The 17,752-nt window shown below is 33.3% G+C and overlaps 2 protein-coding genes and 1 long non-coding RNA gene across 5 annotated transcripts in view; all 3 read left to right on the plus strand.

Moving 5' to 3' along the window:
- The window catches only part of LOC133178898 (uncharacterized), a 41,273-nt gene extending 35,459 nt beyond the window's left edge, over positions 1-5,814 (plus strand). Inside the window, exons 11-13 of one of the 3 annotated variants that reach the window (XM_061313561.1) lie at positions 3,497-3,744; positions 4,160-4,252; positions 4,350-5,814. In XM_061313561.1, coding sequence (XP_061169545.1) covers positions 3,497-3,744; positions 4,160-4,243 — 332 coding nt within the window. In that variant the 3' untranslated portion in view covers positions 4,244-4,252; positions 4,350-5,814. Of the gene's footprint in view, positions 1-3,496; positions 3,745-4,159 lie in introns of all 3 variants that reach the window. The other 2 variants (XM_061313562.1, XM_061313560.1) reach the window with 2 other exon arrangements.
- Positions 5,815-10,126: 4,312 nt separating this feature from the next.
- LOC133178486 (uncharacterized) lies at positions 10,127-13,356 on the plus strand. Its single transcript, XM_061313180.1, has 7 exons — positions 10,127-10,276; positions 11,652-11,707; positions 11,859-11,970; positions 12,221-12,297; positions 12,674-12,785; positions 12,903-13,034; positions 13,255-13,356. The coding sequence occupies exons 1-7, from the start codon at positions 10,127-10,129 to the stop codon at positions 13,354-13,356; spliced, it is 741 nt and encodes a 246-aa protein (XP_061169164.1).
- Positions 13,357-13,540: 184 nt separating this feature from the next.
- On the plus strand, positions 13,541-15,087 carry LOC133178899 (uncharacterized). Its single transcript, XR_009720066.1, has 5 exons — positions 13,541-13,641; positions 13,772-13,836; positions 13,961-13,998; positions 14,138-14,209; positions 14,922-15,087. It is a non-coding gene; the product is annotated as an uncharacterized LOC133178899 (long non-coding RNA).
- The last annotated feature ends 2,665 nt before the right edge of the window (positions 15,088-17,752 follow it).

Below are 17,752 nucleotides of genomic sequence, written 5' to 3' on the forward strand. Positions count from 1 at the left end.
TACATAAGAATATATAGGAAAAATCTTTAAAAATCTTCTTCACAAGAACACAAAGCCATGATTGGTCATATTTATATGGAAGCATCCTCAGGTAGTGTAGATACATTAGTTTGTTCAAATCATGACATCCCAGGGTAGGGTTGGGCCACAATGGATGATCAAAGTTTTACATAAAGGAATATATAGGAAAAATCTTTTTCTGAAGAATAGCAAAGCCATGATTGGTCATATTTATACGAAAACATCCTCAGGTAGTGTTGATTCAGATTTGTTCAAATCATGAACCCGGGGGTAGGAAGGAATCACAATGTACAGTACCTGGCCATAATAAAGTCCGCAAAATGGACGCCGTGAAAATTAAAATTAACATACGATGTTTTTCCTCTCCATTTTATCGATTGTAATATGATAAAAAAAAATAATGACAACAACACACATCCATACATGAACGTCATATCTGACGTCACACACATAGGAAGTTCCTTAGGTTATTTTTAGTACCAAAACATACGTAAATCAAAATGGCTCCGAGGGGGAAAGACCTTTCACTCGAGCAGAAGCAGACGATAATTAAATTGAATGAGAGTGGTTTAAGTAGGCGGAAAATTTCAGAAATTATCGGAATAAGTCCAAATTCCATACAGAAGGTTGTTAGACGAAATGCTGCAAGGAGTTCCGTGGAAAATAGAGAAAGACCGGGAAGAAAACGATTGGTGGATGAAAGAGGTGATCGCGTCTTGTCAAGGTTGGTGAAGAAACAGAGTCTGTCAGATTTAACTGATAAATTTAACGAATCTGTACCACAGAAGGTGTCTAATAGAACTGTAAGAAGGAGATTAAAAGAACAGAAATATCAAAGATGCTCCGTTTCAAAGAAAATTACAATCTCGAAACCAAAAGCGTGTTTTGTGGTGTCGATCCAAATTAGGGTGGATAGTGGAGGAAAACTGGAGTCAGGTCATTTTTAGTGATGAGATGAAAGTTATTTTAGGAAAGAACAGAAAAATTTACGTCTGGAGAAAACCCGGAGAAAGATTTCAACCCGATTGTCTTGGACAGTATAGTAGTCATTCGCCCCGCTCCGGCATATCGGCTATTAGTCTGAAATATCTGAGGCTTTCCTGGCTTTTCTACGATTTTGATATTTTGCATGCCAGGAAAGCGTCAGAACCGGCGCCATTACGAAAACTGGGAGTTAGCCGCCTCCAAGCGGAGGCGGCATTCTCGGGTTGATTTTCGATACTTGCCAACCGAATTAAATGTCAAAATCACAACTTTTCAATAGTACAATACTTTTAGTATTCACTAACATCGTTTTTATGGTTCGTTTATAAAATATACAATCCGATGAAAACATTTTATCTAACTGTCGAGATTTCTTTTTATTTCGTGCAATTTAAAATCTTAAAAGTCCTGTGTCGAAATGCGGACTGATGTTTTCTTTTCATCGATATTGGTGAGTAATAAAAGCATTGTGCTATCGGTAAATTGTGAGTTTGGCATTAAATTCGGTTTGCAAGTATCGAAAATCAACTCCGGTTGGAGAAGGCGAAATTTCCAGTTTCCTTAATGGCGCCGGTTCTGACGTTTTCCTGGCACATAAAATATCAAAATCGGAAAAAAACCAGGAAAACGTCAGATATTTCGGACTAATCGGCTATGTTCTGGGGGTGTTTATCTTTTAATGGTGTTGGAACTTTGACTGAAGTAAAAAAGAAAATATAAACTCTGAGAAATATATTTCGGTCCTAGATTATCATTTGTGGCCTCTTGTTGCAAAGGAGTTTCCTGCAAGTCCCTGGATTCTACAGGAGGATAATTGTCCGGTGCACCAGTCCAGACAGACGGTTGAATGGAAAACGACAAACAACATCCCTACACTTACCTGGCCTAGTCAATCACCAGACATTAACATAATTGAAAATGTGTGGAGGACAATTAAGATCAGACTGGAACATCGCCTGGACGAAATTAAAAAACGCGAAGACCTAGTGCGAATTGTGAAGGACATATGAGCCTCTATCGATTTGGAGACGATTAGAAAATTGTACAGATCAATACCAACACGATTACAAGCTGCAATAAAAGCAAAAGGTTACATAACCAAGTATTAGTAAGGTAGGATAAAGAGCTAGGTTCACTTTATGTATAAAATGACCCTGTAGATATACCAATTTATTGACTAATACCCCGTGTACCATTTTCAACATTATTATAAAGTAGCGACTTAGTGCTTTCAGTTTATACAACAGAATTTCCTTTGAAGAGTCCAGGCATTGAAAAACAGGTGTGTGAAATTGCAATGTTTTTGAATTTCGCAAAAAACAGGTGTTTTTGAGAACCTTCAGCAAAGAATTAAAATATGAGCACACCCCTCGATCCAAAAATTAAAATATGTTTTATAATCTTCATTAACAGTTCTTTTACAATATATTTTCACATTTTGGATCGGAGGTTGTGCTGTATATGAACCATTGAAAAATGGCATCATATTTTGGCTATTTTTGAAGAAATATTCAGGATATATGAATAATGACGGAAATCATGATGTCATAATGCATTGACTAGAAAGAAAATTACGTCATTTTCAGTAGATATTCATTCACCAAGTGCTCAAGTATTATTTATTGCCTTGTTGACTAAAACTATACAGTTTTGAATTTTCAGAAATTCACAGGGCCAAAAAAGGCCCTAAGTGGCTCTTGCTCTTTTATTATATATCAATTTAAAACAAACAACATTCAAAACTGCAAGTGTGCAGGTATATTTTTATAACGGCGGCCATTTTGCGTACTGTATTATGGCCAGGTACTGTAAGTTCAAACTTAAAGAAGAAAAACCCACAGTTAGTCAAAAAAATATGCAAGCATCCTTAGTTAGTGTAGATTCAAGTTCGTTCAAATCATACCCCCCTCCCCTTTAAGGGTAGGTCGGGACCACTTATGCATTTAAACTTTTTAATACTGAATTGATTTCTGCTTTTTTCTTAGCCACGGTGCTCAGGTGAGTGATGTGGCCCATGGGCCTCTTGTTATAACCTTGGAAAAAAATTATGTTTACCTGGAAGGTCTCAAGCAGGTGAACATAACTTAGCATGATTTCTTACAATGTTAGATCTCAGAGAAGTATTCAAACATATGATAAATCAGTATAATTTAATTTATTTATGGAAGATTTCTTTATCTGTGTGCCATTGATATGGGTAACTCATTTGCAGAATTGAAATACCTGATTTTTGCAGAATCGTAACTTATTTTTGCTGAAGTTTATATCAATTTGTGGAATATGAGTCTATACCTGTAATGTTTCCACTAATTGAATAAAATATGGAGATAACGAACAGAATTCAAGCTCAAAGTCCATTAAAACAGTACAAATCTGGAGGAGTGAGCATCCCCTGCAGACCACTATCTTTTACTAATTGGATTCAGCATGAGCAAGGCATACAAAATATTGCGACCTTGAGGATTTATAGACTTCTCATTTTTATTTTCAGCTAAGAAACCACCTGCCACATCTTCAAAATTAGATGTCACTATGATGTACAAATTACTGAGAAACTTTGCATCTGATCTTCCATCACCAACTAAAGGCTGGGGAAAGAAACCTGAATTGGGTAATAAAGAAAAAACAGATGATATGGAGAGAGTCAGGTTTTATAGAAATAAAGTTGACCATGTAACAAAGGACACCAATATCATGGATAACGATGACTGTGAAATGTTCTGGAAAGATTTGTCACAGGTAAGAACTGTTAAATGTGTACATACTGTGATACATAACATTATAATTTCTTTAAACAGAGTTGTAAGTAATAATTATCAACATGAATAGTCCATATTGTCCCTGCTGAAGACCAGATTTTCTTTACCTAGTGTGTAGATTTTCATAAATCGAAGAAAAGTAAAGTTACAATTTGTTGAAGTAGTTTGTTTGAGAATTCAAGATTGGTTAAATCATTAAACTTTGATCCAGAAAAAAGCTACCTAAGAGTCAAGTTTTAATGAGAATATATTGTATAGGTTTATTCTGTCTTATTTTAACTTCAAGTCTAAATTTAACAAATTTATTGACCAAAAAACAATAATTTTAAAATTTGTCAAAAAAGCTTTGTGTCCAAGGTAATTAATTTTATCAGACTTCCTTTACCTCTGTTAAGGCAATTTTGAGACTCTCTGATGGGAAGCTACAGAAGGATATCATGGACTTGGAAGCCAAAGCTAGAATACCAAAATCAAAATAGATTATACATGTATGTATTTGAATTTGCTAACAATCTTTTTATGCCATCTGAAAATTTTACAAGCTGGATAAAATGTGAAAAGTGATATTTCTGTGATTGTTTGAAGGCCTTCAGTTGAAAATGACATGATGGAGTGCTTCAGTGGGCAAGAGAGCATACTGTGTAATGGATGTTTGGGCTAAGTTGATCATATATTGAAAATCATGTTATGCATTTGAAAGTCTTCATATTTATCATGGTTATATTGCAAACGAACTGTTTTGGATGAATATACAGTCAAACCTCGTTATCTCGAACTTGAGGGGATCAAGAAAAGACTGAGATATCCAAGGATTCGAGATATCCAGGGTAAAGTTCTTAAAGAATAAGGGGTTGAGACTTCCAAATCATTTGAACATATCCATGGAATTCGAGATATCAGTGTTCGAGATACCGAAGTTCAACTGCAATTTTCAATATATGACCGATGTAACTTTATTAGTCACACACGTCCAGACGCGGAGCCAAAGTCATAGCCTGAAATTCATGATACTCAAGTGACTGTCAAGGTCCAGAGCTTATTGTTACAAAAGTCACTGCCTTATACATGTAATTTGAATATTTTGATTATTCTTCTGTTTTACAGATTTTTTTGTGCTTGTATGTGATCACCATTTTCAAGCAATTGGTTATATAAAAAAACAGCTAAAAGAGAGAAGACACAAAAACTTTTTTAAAAAAAACTTCTTTGAAAAAAAAGAAAATTGTGTAAATTTTTTGCTCTGCTTTATTGTGGTTTTAAAGTCCAAATTCTGTATGAAGTAACGATAGCACAGTGGTATACGTTACCTGTGCATAACGGCGAGGAATTGATTTATTTTATTATTTTTTAAAGCAACAGTCTAGTCATTGGTCAGTTTGATTTTATTATTGATTTATTGTAGAATTTTAAAATGGAGTTCAATTTTGAATCTGTTGCACAAGCTCAAAGCTTTTCTTCCAACCGACTGAAATTTAAAAATCATTTGTATTTATTTGGTAGATTTTTATAAAGTATGTCAATTGTTGAAATTGAAATGTCAAATGTGACATTGTTATGATTTCTGCAGAACACACGACAAATACACCATCTTCTTTATTTACATTACTTAGTTGATCATTATGTCATTTGATTGACTTTATATGAATGATCCTTATTTAACATTAAATGCATGTGTATTAGGAGACGACCATTTGATTCTGAAAGGGGAAGAGCAGTGCAAATTCTCTAGTGAAACTTTTAAACTTTAGTAAATATGTGTCAGTCTATTAAATTCGCAAATATAACAGCAGAATTATAATTCAAAATGATGAGTCCACAAAATTGAAGACGGCAAGGAAAAATACAATTTAAAAGGTTCACCATTTTTGTAGCACCAATGTAGGTCAGATTGATTATTTTAACATTTGATGATAGATTTTTTTTTCATTTCAAATACATATATTTCCAGAATTTGCCAGCCCCCTCCTGCCGTCTTTCAGAATCAAATATTATAGTAGACATTTCTTAATCTTAGTATACAAAGATTCCAATAAAATACAGTTTTTTATTATCTCGGCTTTTTTTCCCTGTCTTAATGGGTTAAAGGATTTATGATGAACAGTATCATAAAGCAGATAAAGATGTAAGTATGTGACAGTACTGGCCCGTAGGAAGCAATTTGAGGGGGGGGGGGGGGGGCACAGCCATACATTATCAGTTGAGGGGGCATTATCAACTACCAAAATTTCTTGACAAGCAAAAAAAAAGGTCATCGGACATTATTATTGAGGGGGCACAAGCATATAGTATCTATGTTTTCTATAGTAATCTATATATCGGCAAAATGCATGTGTATTAGGAGACGACCATTTGATTTATCTTAGTAAGAAGTTAAACGTACTTTAGAATCAAAATGTGCCGATCGAGTGTATCTACATGTAAAGGAAACGTCCATCGATTCTGATATCATTTATGTAGATAAATTATCGAAGAAGACAGTGGTAATAAACAGTTTGCCAGTGCATTTCCTCTGAAAGTGTAAGTGAGTGTGATTCTGGGGAGAGGGGTACTCCATGTAATTCGGAGTTGGTTACCTTGTGTTATTATTATACTATGGGTTAAAAAAATTATTACCGAAACAAGTGCCTGTGCCTTTTTGCTAATATAACATCAATGGGTCATGATTTTGACTGACACAGTTAGGCCTTTGTTTTTACACTAAATTTGACCACGGAATATTCCGTCTACCTGATCAATACATAGGGCTGTATAGGCTTAAGGATTCACTGTCTAGTTTGTTGGGTATGACAGAACATCAACGATAGCTGGAAAATGGGTTAAAGCTGAACACGACTCGTAAATAGGCACACGCCATATTCGATTATACTATCTACGATATCAGCACCGGAGTATATCCTTCGCATTCATTACACCTGACTGCTTTATTGTCATGGTTATCGTTTTGGAATGGTGACACGTGTTCAGGCTGGTTATCTTACAAGTTAGGTTTGCACACTGCACTGACCTGTGCAACTGTTGTAAGTTTCTTCAGTATTTTAATCTCCCTGTATTAGAAGAAGTACATAGTTAGTTTTGTCGCTACCGAGTGCTGTGTAGTATGCGTCCGTCTACATCGGTGACGACTGCTTACACTGAACAGTGACTAAGTGAGCGGCTTTATATAGGGGCCCTAAGATATAGCGAGTGAATAATCGAATATGGCGGACAGATTCCTTTTACGAAGCGTGTTCAGCTTTAAACTGCATAACGAGCGAAGCCCAATATGCATAAATTATCCCACGTTTCCAACTATCGTTGATATCGATGTCCCTGGCATACCCAAAAAACTAGACAGTGCTGTCTAATAGATTTAAAATACACGAGGCATCCCATGCTAATTTCAATAGTTCCCGCCCATTGACGTCAGGCACAAAGGCAGCTGCACGGGATTGACAAGCATATTAGGCTCCCGACCATTCACTTGGCGAAATTTACATTCAGGTGTGTTCAGAAAACAATTAGAAATGTAAATATATAAAGATGTATATGTATTTTTTTTTTCCTTAAAATTTTTTGAATATGTAGTGGAGGTGAAAAGGTATTTGTAAAACAGTATAAAAGATGTATTTTAAATAAATATTTCACTTATATTTCCTTGCGTTTGATGACGTATGAATTTTAAACTGAATATGTAAATAATTCATGTTGACTTTTAAATTTACTGGTCTCTATTAAATCTGTAAAAAATGAAGGGGAAGACCTTATTAGGATAATCTGGTTTATTCAACAACTTACAGGAATTTGTATTTAGCAAAAGTAAACATGCTCACATCATAAAACACAATGCTCTCTCTCTCTCTCTCAACCTTAATGCCTTGTGACCTAATAGTCCAAAGGACGGCACAAATCAAATTTTAGCATCATCAATTATTATAACATGTCAGTTAGAAGCGTTGTTTGTGCAGAGGAAAAATTCAATCTTAATATTTTTGAAGATGGAAGCAAAGGACCAAATTTTCGTCTTAACTGAAAACTGCATATTAATGTTTACTATTTAGACGCGCTAGCCATTCATGCATTAATTATTGCACATGATCTAGACACGACCAAAAACCGAGTTGGGTTGTTTTTTAACACTGGAGGAAGGAATCTTGATAAAGTTATTGAAAAACCGGATATCCCTTGAATTGCTTCGTAACTGCTTCGCAACGCTTCACGCCGGCATATTTATCAGGAAGCGCTAACGCGCTTCATGAAATATGCCGGCGTGAAGCGTCGTAGTTCATGTCCTCTTGAATCTTCAAAAATTAAATTCATTTCTTAAATATTAGAGAGGTTGAGATTTAATACGTGTACGGGTACGTCTAGTAGGGGAATACCCTAAATTTCTTGCGTATTACGTCATCAGTTTTAGTGTTGATAAGTTTTCTACACGTTCCTACAACTTGTAAAAAGGCATCTAAACGTAGGTGTAAACTTGTAGCTTTTTCAATAAAAACTTGTCAATTTGTGTGTAAAACTGTTATTGTTTTTAAAAATTTAGGATGTTAAGGGGGCCGACTGGGGTTTTCATTGCGCAATATTTCACGCAGCATAGTAAAATAAAGCGTATTTACTCTTTTAAAGCAATTAGTGTTACATAATTTATAAAAATAAACAAATTTAGGAAATTTCAGATTAAAAATTCCAATTACGTTTTTAAATAACTGATTTTTTGAACGATTTTTGAAATGATGGGTAGATAGACGTCGTAATAGTGTGTTTTTGACGTTATGAATAACCGAAGTTCTTTAAGAGGGGTCATTAATTATATCATAGAATAAAAAGTATAATATAGACACTCTTGAAATTTTTAACATAGGAAATTGAGAATCTTACAATCATTTTTATAGTTTTTCAAGTAAATCTGTGGTATCTGTCATATTTTGTAGTACTCCATAAAAACAGGAAAATATCATGAATTTTGAGATGCCCCCTCTGGAAACCAGACGGTAGAATTTTGTGTTTCTTGCATAAAATGTACAATATAGTATTACTCATTAAATAATATAATTTGAGCAAAAAGTCTATAGTAGCATTTGTATTATTAATTCGCTCCGAAGTGCGAAAAAAGGGTATTTTCCTATATAATCCTATAGTAAATGTACCTGTATTTTGAGATGGTCCCTAAAAAATAACCAGACGGCAGATTTTCACTAAACTTGGCATGCATACTGAAGTCAATGTAAGGTACATATGGTATAAAATTTAAGAGTTTCTCTATAGTAGTTTTCACACAATAAAACCCCAGTCGGCTCCCTTAAGTTTCATGAACACTTATTTTAACCATGTTTTGTTCACAAACTAAAGTCAAACTAATGTCACAGAACTACTAAATAGTTGAAACAGACACCGATTACAGTCTACACGTTCATGTTACACGTTATAAAAATCTCAACAGACAAATTACAAAAAACGCGTACGTGTACGTCAAAGTTTGTGCACACTTACACGTACGCGTACAAGTTTAAAATCTCAACCTCTCTATGTTTTTAATCGAATGACGTCATAATATCAATGGCGTCACTATAGCAAAGTCGTCATAAAGCTTTCAGCATCATAACTAACATTTTGGTCAGAAGCTTAGTTTGTATACAGAAAAATCCAATCTTAATATATTTGGAGATGGAAGCAAAAGACCGAAAGGTAGGAATTATCTTCGTCTTACCTAAATAATAATTTTTTTAATTACTAATTACTCAAACGTGCTAGCAATTCTATGTATTTGAATCTGATTTGAGACACAACTAGAAGGAACTGAGGTTTTTTAAATCTAAACTGGAGGATGGTATTCAAAGAATCTTACTGAAAAACTGAAAATGCCATAAACTGCTTTGGAATTAGGAACTGGCTTTGTATTTCCTTCTGATAATTGATAAGAATATTGAAACAAATATATTTTTTTAATCGAATGACGTCACAATATCAATGAAATCCTATATAGAAAATCTGTTTATATAGAAGTATATTTTTCTTGGGGTTAATTTTATAAAACGACAAGCTCATCAGAGGTAGGTTTATAAAAATCTGTATGTTTTTAAGCGCCTTTATCCGAAAATACTAAGCTCAGTTACTGAATTTATTTAAGAACCCTGAGAAGCTGAGGGAATGTTTCCAGAATGGCACATTGACTTTGAGAGACCTTGACAACAAGGTGTGTATACAGTAAAAAAATATCTGGTTTCTACGTAAATGAATTCTGCATAAATATAACGAACACTAGAAAAGAAGAGAGCTGAAACAGGGATTGGTATTTAAAAAATATGAAGAGATATTTTCTGAAAATAGCAGAAGAGGGGGTCCTCGAAAGGCAGAAAAAGACGCGGCAAAGGCAAGAGTGAAAGATGATGCGTCAAAAACACAAGCGGCCGGTGGATAAATCACGAAGCACCTCGAAGGCTTCCAAGAATACAAGACTACCCAAAACAGAGAGCAGTTTGAAAAATGCAGAAAAAAGTCTCAAGTTTAAAACTCGTGACAAGGAATCAGAAATGGTAAGAATTGTGTAAATATCATCAGAAAAGAACAAACAATATATATATATATATATATATATATATATATATATATATATATATATATATATATATATATATATATATATATATATATATATATAAATTAAAATAAAATCCAAGATAAACAAACAAGTTCACATTTAATTATTACACTAAGCGCTTTCGCCGTGAGGCTCTTCAGAGTGTAACAAAGTTTATAAAAACAGTACAACTTGGTTGTTATGACGTCGTTATTGTGACGTCATAAAGGCAGCATTATATATTGGCGCAGGTAAATGTCATTAGGGCGCCAAAAGTAGAGAATTGAACATATGTACATTGTGATGAAATAGACTGCTAATTTTAAGCTATAATGTTCAATTTACATTTAGTTTAGGTTTAAATAATTTAACAAAGTAATCTTCCTTGGCTCTCCGTAATTGTTCATTATTTTCTAGAACTTTATAAAAAGGAAATATTAAAAAGTTTCCATTCGCACATGAATCAAAATGTTCACTGCATGGCGTATTCCTGACAGAAGGGTCCCGTATTTGTTGTTTATGGACTCTTACGCGGTCAGCTAGTTTGTTACCGGTCTGTCCAATGTAGTTTTCCCCTTTACCGTAAATGCGAATATGTCATGCAAATCTAAAAATTTAATATACTGTATGACTTGTACTTCATGCGGGGAAAACTACATTGGACAGACCGGTAACAAACTAGCTGACCGCGTAAGAGTCCATAAACAACAAATACGGGACCCTTCTGTCAGGAATACGCCATGCAGTGAACATTTTGATTCATGTGCGAATGGAAACTTTTTAATATTTCCTTTTTATAAAGTTCTAGAAAATAATGAACAATTACGGAGAGCCAAGGAAGATTACTTTGTTAAATTATTTAAACCTAAACTAAATGTAAATTGAACATTATAGCTTAAAATTAGCAGTCTATTTCATCACAATGTACATATGTTCAATTCTCTACTTTTGGCGCCCTAATGGCATTTACCTGCGCCAATATATAATGCTGCCTTTATGACGTCACAATAACGACGTCATAACAACCAAGTTGTATTGTTTTTATAAACTTTGTTACACTCTGAAGAGCCTCACGGCGAAAGCGCTTAGTGTAATAATTAAATGTGAACTTGTTTGTTTATCTTGGATTTTATTTTAATTTATAACCTACCTATACCGTGGACTTTTACTACAATTTCACTATATATATATATATATATATATATATATATATATATATATATATATATATATATATATATATATATATATATATATATATATATATATATATATACAGTCTGATGCTTAAATGATTTCAATCATACATTTCCTATTTGATATCGTTCTAGGTTGTACACAGCATCTTTGATCAGGTTTCCAGATATTGTCCTACTACTAAGTACAGGTTTGTTAAAAATGATGAGATAAGATTATTTCAGTTGACGATTTACTTTCAAGTCTTTTGCAAATATGTAACCAAGTTCAACATAATTAATTATTTATAAGTTTCGTGGATATAATGTCTTATATAATTATGTTTATTCAATCAATTTCAGCGATGGACAAATACAGACAAATTCGATGGCTTCTGTCCTAAAATCGGCTTCCGACGAGAGAATTGTAGTTACTCGGAATTTCTACGCAGACCAGAGAAGAGCAACACAGGAGGTATAATAAATATGATGTTTCAATGAAGATGGATGTATTTTTTCTGGTATATACATATACATCTGGTATATAAACTAATATAGTACAGAAATTCCATATATGGAAGATTCACATCATTTATCAACTAATTACACAATACAATAAAGCTCAAGAGTAGTTTTGAATTCCTTCCTAAGTGGATTAGCACACTTTACACTGATGTCTCTGAGTGCTGAGGAGTACAAATAAATTTAAATTTCTTTATCGACAGATATTATACAAAGCAGCACGGGAAAATGTGAGGGACTTGATCATGCGTGCAACCACACGTCGTCATGATCTTCCTAGGTAAATACAATATGGAAAGAATTCCTTTATATGTATAGGGGGAAAATCTGTTTCCATTGTGTATTTTGTCAACATTTAAAGTCGAAATTCAATCCGCAAAATATGTTACATTTATGGGATGCATTTAAGCTGATTATATAATGTAGAAAATCTCCATTCTTTAGATCAAGAGATTTTTCTTTTGTTATTTTAAACAAAATGCAATTAAATTTAAAAGATGTAGAGTTGAAAAAAATGTGAACATCCGTATGGCAAACTTATACCATTCGAACATTTCAAGAGCATAAAGGTTTAAAGAAAAAACAGGGTTATGTATGTCATATATATTGTTATGATGTACAATATATATTGCAATAGGCATTTCTTTGGTTTCTAGCCCCGACAAGGGACAAGTAGCTACAACTGCCCCACTCCGATTTGTAAATTATGACGTACGACAGAGGGCATACCAAGAATGGATGAACACTGAGAAATTGAAAATGCAAAAGGTATCTACTGAGCAGAGAAAACTTTATTTCAAATACCTTTTATATTTCATTTTATATTTTGTATACTATACATATGTTCACTAATAATGATAATTATTTTGTATCAAATTTCTTTAGATTATGTATATGGCAGCCTCCGAAATTGTACAGTACTTCCTCACCTTTCCAGCCACTCGTGCAATGTTTGTCGAAGGAAGAATCATGGTGACACGAAAGTCTTATGAAGACCAGAGGAAAATAACTCAAAAGGTATAAAAATTATTTATAGTCTGACGTGTATTTTTCTAGAATTTATACTCTCTTGCAAGATTTTAAAGATTTATTCTACAAGTCTTAATTTATCTCCTTTTTCTGTGTTAAATATATGTGCAAAAAGGAAGAAAATGTACATTTGAAAGACAAAAGGAGGATTAAAATTGTCCATTTTCATCACTGACAGTCGAAATTACAAATGCCTTTTCCTTGACAGTTATTATACAAAGCTGCACAGGAAAATGTGAATGACCTGATCATCCAAGCTACACCTAACTGCGATATTCCTGGGAACATACGCATAGTAAATCAGGACTGATTCTTGTATCAGCGTGCATTTTTGTTTCATTCATTGTTTTGAATGAGAAATATTTATATGTTTCCACTAAGTTAATGGTAGAGTTCAAGTGAAGAAAATAATGATTTAAAAAATATGAAGATTCTCAAAATTCATTAATTTTGCCTATTTACTGAACTATTCCTTTTTAACAGACCAGTTAAAGTAGAGGTGGATGTATCTAGCTTATTACAATCTGCAGAATTTGACTCCAGACGAAAAGCGCTCTTAGAAAAGAGGAACGCTGAGAAATTAGCAATGCAAAAGGTATCCATTAAATTGAATATTAATATACATATTGTATAAGGTAACCTATTTAAAAACACATAATGCTTAATCATATCATAATATAATTTGTTAGAAAGACGATTATAGAAAGTATTTTTTCGTTATCTAGGTTATGTACAACACGGCCTCAGATGTTTTCAAAGACTTGTTCACCAGTGCAGCCAATGAAGCAAGGTTTGTCCAGTGTTTGTACGGGAAATGATATATATAATAGTTAATGTTTTCATTAATGGTAGAAACAAAGCTGACCAAAAATTTAATCTGTTATTTTATTTCTTCTTTTTTTTTTTGTTAATAGGTTAAAGACTGCCTGAACAAGATGTAAGCAATGAAATGGTACGTATTTGACATAAAAAGCGTTTGTAACGTAATTTATTGAATTTTCCTTTTTTTAAAATGGACAAGGATAGCTTAAGGATAAACGAAACATTAACAACTTACATATGAAGTATTGTAAATGAATTTTGGCTCGTAGGAGGATGATCCTGTGCCAACACAGAAAGGCTGGAGAAGATTCTTTTGTTGTGTCAAAGCAAAGAAACAACAGGTAAACATCTACCCTTATCATTTCATATACATTTCATTTTCGTGCCCCACCCTGAATATGGCCGGGGCATCTATCCTTTCATCCTTCTGTCCTTCCATCACACTTTTCGTTTAGCCCAGTTTCAAGAAACTATATATTTTAATCAAACTTCAGATACATATTGATAAGGGCTATTCAAATGCACCAACATTTTTCGACCTTGACCTTTCCTTTGACCTCGCAGATATTTTGATCAAACCTAATATTGCTGAGAGCTATTCAACTGCATAAGTTTTTTTGCCCTTAACCTTTCCTTTGACCTTGACCTATTTTTTCTCAAATTTGTGTTTAGCTCAGTTTCAAAGAAACTATTCTAGATATGTTTTTTTATGTAAGCTTATGCAGTGATACATTATTTGGTGAATATAATCAACTATATCCAAATTATTTTACTTTGACCTTCTCAATGACCTTTGACTTTACTATTTATTTTGTTAAAAAAAAAAAAAAAACTCAGTATTAAAGAAACTATTCAAGATTTATTTCAGCAAACTTCATGCACTAACACAAATTCTCATGTTTCATTACATATGAACCCTGGGCACTGGGCAGGGCAATCAAGTCTTATGGACATATTTCTAGTTTTTGTTGTGTGTTCTGATGTACACACTCGTAACTAGGTATATAAAATATGATTTCTACAACGTCTTACTGTATTTTTTTTTTATTTCAGCAGAAGCAAGAGAAGAAAGAGAGGTTAGGATTACTTACCAGACTGCCCCGATTGTTTAACCGTCATTAAATTGTGTGAATTCTCTAGTTTCTAGTTTATCTTGAATCTGAAGAAAACATTTCACTGATTCAAAGAAATTAAATAATGTGTTCCGTTCACTCACTGTAGTCATCATTTTGAGAATTTAACTTTTTTTTTAAAGAAATGTTGTATTAAATTTTATGTTTTTTGTGTATTTTTGTGTTTTGTCCTAAGCATCTTCAAACGTCCATCTAATGACAAAGGATGATGTGCCATACGGCCCCCAGTAAATGGACAAAAAAATAAAATATCTAAATTTTACTCTAATTTTTGCATCCACTTAATCACTGATATGTGTACCATCATGGAATACTCCTTTTACTGAAAATAGGAACATAATTTGGAAGATATTTATCTTTATTTTGAGTAGGGGTACCATGTTTACATCCAATTCCCATGGAATTTTGGCCCGCCCCACTCTTTGAAGCCCTTAAAATATACGAGCGCAATTAGGTACATTTTTCTCCTTTGGATGGTCGATGTATTTTATTGAAATCTACCGTTATGTGAAAGGAGAAAATTGTACCTAACTGCGCTCAAATGTTATGTTTAATATATTGTAAAATCTGGCTGGTCTTCCCCATTACGAACAGATCGACGAAACTTTTTTTTTCTGACGTAAGAATAAATTCATATGCTAATCGAGGCACCGGCGTGACTTTCTAACCGACCAATCAGCTAAATGATTTGCTTTACGAGTGAGTGAGTACTACAAAAATTCTAAGGAATTTCATGCTTGGAAAAAAAGGCATATTCTTGTTTTCCGATAAACATTTTTTTATTCATTGTTGAGTCACAGATTAGACACGATTCTACAGTTTCCCTGCTCATAATTACAAACAATTTTTTAAAATATACATTGTATAATTTCATAATTTTGTAAAGCGTCGTTGGGCAATTGGCTACACGTATTCCCGAGAATCAGTCAATACACGTTTCATGGTGAATTTCTCGACCCAAAACGGTAAACAATGAGGCTCCATACGTATTATCATGTATAAAAAGTCTTTGCTGGTCACTGAAAGTTTGAAATGTAGTAGAGATAATGTGTAAATTGACTTAAGCCACGTGTCTGTGATAAAATGTAAACATGTAGTAAACCAGCATGTTTTGTCGTTCAGTCATCGGATTGGACAATTGTTCTCGGTAAGCGACTATGTACGAAATAATAACAATAGCCATATAAGGTAAATTCCTCGGACATGCATACCCCTCTATTGTACTAAGACCCGCCTATTCTTTTTTCAAAGATCCTATTGTCACAAACCAGGCCGAATATTGCTCTCATGGGGTCTAAAAAATCATAGATAATGCAGTAATCCTCATAATTAAAATATGTTGGAACTATTGAAACTATTCAAAAGGCGTCGTATTTATTCACTTTTGTTTGAAAACTATCAAAATCGTTGTAGAATAAATATAATTCGTCGTAGAAAAAGGGGCCGCAGAAAGAAGTTTTGGCACATTATCCTTTCCTAAATCAAATGTCTTCCTTTTCTGGGTTTTTGAGTGCTTCAAAATAAGAGATGAGAATTTTGTGTTTACTGATATATGAGATCATCAATTAAGGGGCTTGTAAAAAGTACTGCATGATAGGAACAGTATCCAAGCTCGAAAAGTCCATTGAATCAATACGAATCGGGAGCAAAGCAAACACGGACTTCTAAAAGTATCAGAGTTGGGATCAAATTCCATGGAAGAGTATGCATCCCCTGTCGACTGGTCACAACTGCAGTGTGATCCTTGTCATGATCAGGCAAACGATTGTAGTTATTTAGCTACACCTGTTTCCTGTGAAAAGGCTTATTTTCTAAAGAAAAAAGGCAAGTTTTCTCTTTGCAAGGATATGATTTCGTGACTTTGATACTAAACCAATCTCTTCATTTAAACTTTGTTGATTAATATTAGAATTTTGATCTATAGCTAAAAATATTAAGTAATGAATTGTGAAACCATGTTCTAACCATGCATCTTCCAAGACAAAATAACCATGTAGTTGATTTAGTAAAACATGGGTATATAAACATCTTATTTACTTTATCAGTCTAAAATTAATGTTATCAAATACTCTACAGACAGGTTAAGGACAAACGGTAGCAATAAAAAAAAAGATTAAGGTAGCAAGTGGTCCAGAAGCCTTAACGGTCACCTGAGTATAATACAACAATGTAAAGAATTCTCAGAAGTATAAAATAAAACAAAATAAACTGATAGTTGAGATTATTTTTTCCAAAAGCAAGACAAGTAGGATGATCAGGGATCAGCAAAATAATTAGTCTTTTACTCACTAATAAATCCTACAGTAGATCTAGTTACTTTCTTGAATTTACCCCATTTGTCACTATCACCATGCAAACTAAACAAAACAATAGTGCTTGAACACTATTTGTAGACCCAACTCATTCTCTCCTACCTTGCCTCTCTCAGTCTTTGGAGTACATTAAATGTACAAAAATAAGGTATTTTTGTCTCCTTTTTATTATCTACTATTTACAATCTACCTGACCATGCTGGCCCTTGATTTTTATTTATATATTATATAAAAAAAATATATCATAAAAAATCGTGTATAATTCTCTTATTCATTTGACCTTTCAATTACATTTTAACAGTGAATAATTATCAAAGGGGAACATCTTCTCTCAGAATAATACAAATTAAGAGACCCTTTCCCAGTATCAGAACACTTGACTAAGTGTCCAAATCTGCTAAAAAATGCTAAAAAATACCCTTGCATTTTACATTTTATT

Source organism: Saccostrea echinata, unplaced genomic scaffold (assembly GCF_033153115.1).
Source record: "Saccostrea echinata isolate AGI-Se365-2 ecotype Australia unplaced genomic scaffold, CSIRO_AGI_Sech_v1 ptg000003l, whole genome shotgun sequence".
NCBI lineage: Eukaryota > Metazoa > Mollusca > Bivalvia > Ostreida > Ostreidae > Saccostrea > Saccostrea echinata.